Source organism: Cebus imitator, unplaced genomic scaffold, assembly GCF_001604975.1.
Source record: "Cebus imitator isolate Cc_AM_T3 unplaced genomic scaffold, Cebus_imitator-1.0 Scaffold322, whole genome shotgun sequence".
NCBI classification, from domain to species: Eukaryota; Metazoa; Chordata; class Mammalia; order Primates; family Cebidae; genus Cebus; species Cebus imitator.
In genome coordinates this window covers 2,054,530-2,059,479 of record NW_016107637.1, presented here as the reverse complement: position 1 = coordinate 2,059,479, position 4,950 = coordinate 2,054,530, and the positions used below count along the sequence as shown (strand labels likewise).

General features: G+C 52.4%; 1 protein-coding gene across 2 annotated transcripts in view; it reads right to left on the bottom strand.

Annotated features, from left to right (window-relative positions):
• Positions 1 to 337: 337 nt before the first annotated feature.
• ADCY9 (adenylate cyclase 9) overlaps positions 338 to 4,950 on the bottom strand; it is a 137,346-nt gene continuing 132,733 nt past the window's right edge. For both annotated transcript variants that reach the window (XM_017504466.2, XM_017504465.2), the window contains exon 11: positions 338 to 4,560. In XM_017504466.2, coding sequence (XP_017359955.1) covers positions 3,369 to 4,560 — 1,192 coding nt within the window. In that variant the 3' untranslated portion in view covers positions 338 to 3,368. The remainder of the gene's footprint in view (positions 4,561 to 4,950) is intronic.

Here is a 4,950-nt window from a genome sequence, read left to right as displayed (position 1 = left end):
TTCAGAAAACCTACTTTTTCCCTCAATTCCTTCTCTTAGGATGTTGCAGAAAACTATTTAGAAAGCCTGATAGGGAAAAATCTCACAAGCAGAACTTGTCCCACAACTTTATTGTTTAAAAAAAATTCTGTGTAAAAATAAATACTTTTCAACCCAAGTTAACTGTAGCAAATATATCCAATTAAAAAAATAACATGTACACCAACAGGGTGTTTTACTGCCCTGTTTCTGAAGTCATGATGTGAAGGAAAAGCAGAACATGAGATATCCCAGGAAGACGGCTCTCGTCTCTGAAGCAGTGCTGATCTTTCAATAAGAAAATACCAAGCATCGAATGTTTAGATTTTAGAATATTTTAATGTCCATTTCTTCAGTGAATGCATTTTGAAATTATTAGAATTAACAATTTAAAAAGAGCAGATCAAAGGAAATACGGAAAATGCAGACAGTCGGTTCTTGCTGATTCAATTTCAGATTCTAGGCATGGTGTGATTTTCAAAACAACCAATTAAAAAAGCAAAACTCCTTACCTCGAAAATCTAGAAATTCAAATGCAGATGTGTCTTTGGAAACTACAAATGATTACAGCCCATGTAACAGGAAGCACGCGGCCTTTGGCTCTCTGATCGTGTGCAAATGTGCAGGTGCGGCCCCCGCGGGTGACGTCAGTGTGGATGGAGTCACAGGTGCGGCACAGCCTGTGAGACTCTCAAGCTATTCGAGGGTTTCATAACTGATGCTCTACATTTGTTTGCATTGGATAAAACTGTGTGTGCTTGTTTACCGTATATATGGATATATAATTTGATCTGAGCTGGGGCTGAGAAGAAAACAGCAATTGCAACTTGAAGCAACTATTTACACACATTCAATGCTGAAGTATTGCTTCCTGTCCTAAGTTCCTAAGAGGTATTGCCACCCTGAAGAACGACCCATCCCGTCAACGGCACTCGCGCTAGCTGCTTAGAAACCCGCGTCTCCAGCACGGTGTGTTCACTGCCAACAGACGGAGATGCACGGCGTTTCCGCTGCAGAGATTCTGTGGTTCTGCACTGAGGTATGCTTCGGAGCGGGGGACGGGTAGGACCCGAGGGGATTCGTGGCCCAGAGAGAGCATCTGCACTGCTAGTTTAGGAAGGCTCAGGGTGTTTTTAAAGACAACATTAAGCCCTGGGTGAGACTGCACGGGCCTGAACCAGACTCCAGTTTGCAGCTCCTTGGGTGCCAGGGGTGAGGAATCGCAAACACCTTTGTGGTAGGGGAAGGAAGAGTTTGATGGGGAAGAAGGGTGTGCGGAGATGAGCTTTGCCGAGCATGTTCTGAGCAAGACAGCAAGGACATCAGCAACCGCCCAGCCCCTCAAAGCTACACAGCCTGGAGGGGAAGGAGGGGATGACATTCAAATACACACCTTAATACTGATGGCAGAAAGAGCGTCATGTGACCGCGATCCCCACAAACAAGGAAAGCATCAGGTAGTGTTTTTTAAGGAAAAAAAAAAATCTGTGTTTTTTTTTTTACATTCTTTAGAAGCAAGAGGTATTGTCACAACCACCCTTTCTTCGGTATTGGAAGACCAGCAAACTGACAGTCACACCTGACGGGAAATCTTACAGCAACTGGGGGTGCCCTGGACTCCCTGGACACTGGGACCCCAAGTCCTACTGTCCTGTTGGGTGGCCGCCCTGGGCGAGGCCCCTAGAGAGGTGGCGGGTCAGAATCGTGACTTCATGCTGGAGAGGGCAATCCGTATGTCTTTGGGGAGGAGGAGTGATGATGGGCACTGAAACGGGCATGAGAACAAGACAGTGGGATTTATGAGCAGAAAGCAAAATGCACGGGGACATGGGGCAAGACTGACAAGGAGTGTGCCCGGGGCCTCATCGGCATCGCCGGGGTCCCCTGGACGAGTGGCTACGAATCTGACCAGCAACTCAGGCGAGTTCACTTCCACGTAAATTTCAGACTCAATGTGGCAAAACATCATGGCAGACAGTATCTGCAGCCGGGCACTGGAGGGAGCTTCCCTGGGTCTCCCGTGCCGCCCTCGGGATTCCGCCCCCCACAGACCCCGAGTTTGCATCCAGATGACTGTCTCTGGGGATGGTCTGAAAACTCCACCTCAGAGGCTGGAACCTGCTTCCCTGATTAAATCCTGCCAAAGATAGGCCCTGAGCCATCCGAGCACAAGAGGGAGCTGAAAAACTTCTTGAATTTGTGGAAGCCAAGATGGCACTGGGGCTGCCTACCCAGACCCCTGTGGCTTTGAGTGAACCCCGGCAGGAAGGAGCCCTCATGGGTGGCAAGGGCAGCTACTCCCCCAGCCCCAGAATCGCACTGGCCGTGCTTTGGGGTCTCGCTTAGACCCATCTCGGGGTGGGGAGATTGGGGGTGGCCCCAGGTGGCCGAAACACAGACATCTGGTCACCTTCCTAGAAACTGCCGCCCCTGTGGCTACTTCCCCCCACCCTGAGGACCCAGCGCCCCGTCCCAGAGCACACACGTTTCCAGATAAATATATAAATAAATAAATGCAACCTTGGAAGTTTATTTGGTGTTTCCCTCTCCTCCGATAAGTCAGCCTCCACTCCCGACTGGAAGACCCCTGGGTGGAGGGTCGGGGTGAGGGGCGACTCTGAGACCCCCGAGGCATTGTGCCTGGCTGGTGTTTGCTGCCTTGGCCTGCATGCATGTGACGGAGTCCCTGAACCTGCTCGGGGCAGGCAGTGAGGCCCACTCAGCCCACGGGGCCCGCTGCTCGGGAAAGCGCAGGTGGGTTAGTGGGGGTGGCGGGGGCATCGTGACGCACCCCCTTGGCACCCCGTTGGTGGATTACTGGCACTTTATATCAGATTCATGAATGCAATTGTGTGTGCGCGTGTGCTTACGTAGAGAGGTCAGGTCGCCAGGGAACAAACGCTGTGACTGAGACAGAAACAAAATAAACTCAAAAACGGCATTAGCCAGAGAACCGAACAGAGTGTCTTGTGGGAAAAAGCAGTAAAAATGAGATCTTAACCACAGCTTTTGTTCTAAAAGTCAAGTAATACCCAAAGCCATGATCTCCACTGGCGGCCTCTGTCCCGAGACTCCAGGCCGAGGCCAGCCCTGAAGGCACTTGTTCTCCACCATGTGCTGAACGGATGACCCAGAGGCAGGCAGGGTTTCCAGGGAAGGGAGCAAAGGGAAAGAAATGGATGAAAATGAACCCTGAATAACTGTGATCCACACAGAAGTTAGGGCTGAAATGACCACATAAAACCACGTCCGGGGAGGGAAACTGTGGCGCTTTGAAAGCACAACAGTCAAATACAAATATTACTGTGTTTCGACAAACAGAGCACCTCGGGCAGCGGGTTGGCGCCGCCTCACACACTCTTTGAAACGTTGAGCTTGGTGAGTTCGTTGGCTTCTTCCATTCCCGTGTCGTCACAGTCGTCTTTCTCTATGGCTCTGCCAAACCGACCCCCTTCTTCAGCTTTGACGGGCTCCTTCCAGGGTCTCTTGGGGGACAGATGAGCGTCCTTGGCCTGCGAGCTGCTGTCGGAGCCCAGAGACGTCTTGTCCGCATACTGGACAGAAGGCACCAGGTTGGCAATCTCGTCCGTGGGAGACCGTCCGATGCTGCCATCCACCTGGACGCGGATGTCTGGGGAGATGGACAGCTGGTGCTGCGGGATGACCCCGTGGTCCGTGCACTTTGGGTACAGGTAGGTCTTCATCTGGCCTTTCCCCTTGACGTTCACGGTCCCTCTGTAGTCGAAGTCGTAGCCCATCTTGCTCAGAACGCGGTAGCTCTCTTCGCTCACCTGGATGCGGCACTCCACGCCGGTGGTGTCCATCCTGCTGGCGATGTTGACGGTGTCCCCCCAGATGTCGTACAGCAGCTTGGTGGTGCCGATGACCCCGGCCGTGAGGGGCCCGTGGTTGAAGCCGACGCGGAGCTTGAAGTTGAACCACAGCATGTTGTTGTTGAAGTCGTCCACCACGCGCATCATCTCCTTGGCGAACTCAAACAGGATCTGCAAGTGCTCCTGCGGGTGGCTGCCGTCCTGTGCCTGCGCGGTGTTTAGCCCCGACGCCGCCATGTACGTGGCTCCGATGGTCTTGATCTTCTCGATACTGCTGTAGTCCGGCTTGCTTAGGAGCTCGTCAAAGTCCCCGATGAGCTCGTTGAGGACCCGGTAGCACTCTTTGCCGCCCTCGTAGTTCTCCTCGTAGAACTCGCTGAAGTTGACGATGCTGGCGAAGATCACCCCTCCGCTGTCGTGGTTCTTGGAGTAGGTCTGGGAAACCTTCAGCTGCTCGGCCACGTGGTAGGGGATGATGTTCCTCAGCAGCCAGTCCGCCTGGTCCCGCATGCTCTGGATCTTGGTGCGGTGAAGGTCCGCTTCCACGTCCCCGTGGTAGTGGAGGCGGTAGCTGACTTCAAATTCGCGATTCAAGAACCAGACCAACAAGAGCAGGAGAAAGAAGACGAGAACCACCTCCTGGCCGATGAGGCTGGCCGGCCGCCGGAGGTCATGCGGCAGCGAGCTATTGCACGGGTTCCTCTCGGAACTGGAGAGCAAAGACACGGGAAAGGGAGAGGTTACTGCTTGGCGCTTCCAAGTTCAGAACAGCCCCGCTAGCTACGCAAAGCTTCGTGGAATCCAAGCCTTCAACAACCTGAAGCTGGCAAGCCGCCTGTTCCTGGTTTTGGCTGGCTGCAGATGTGAAGGGATAAAGACTGAGTTTTGAAACTGATTTATTTTATTTAGTTAAACAGAGGTGGGGTCTCACTGTACTGCCCAGGCTGGTCTTGCAGTCCTGGGCTCAAGCAGTCCTCGTCCCTTGGCCTCCCAAAGTGCTGGAATTACAGGCGTGGGCTGCTGTGACTGGCCCTGTAACTGATTTCTTTAATAAGTGCTTGGTCATTCTTTTTTCTTTCTTTCTTTTTTTTTTTTTTTG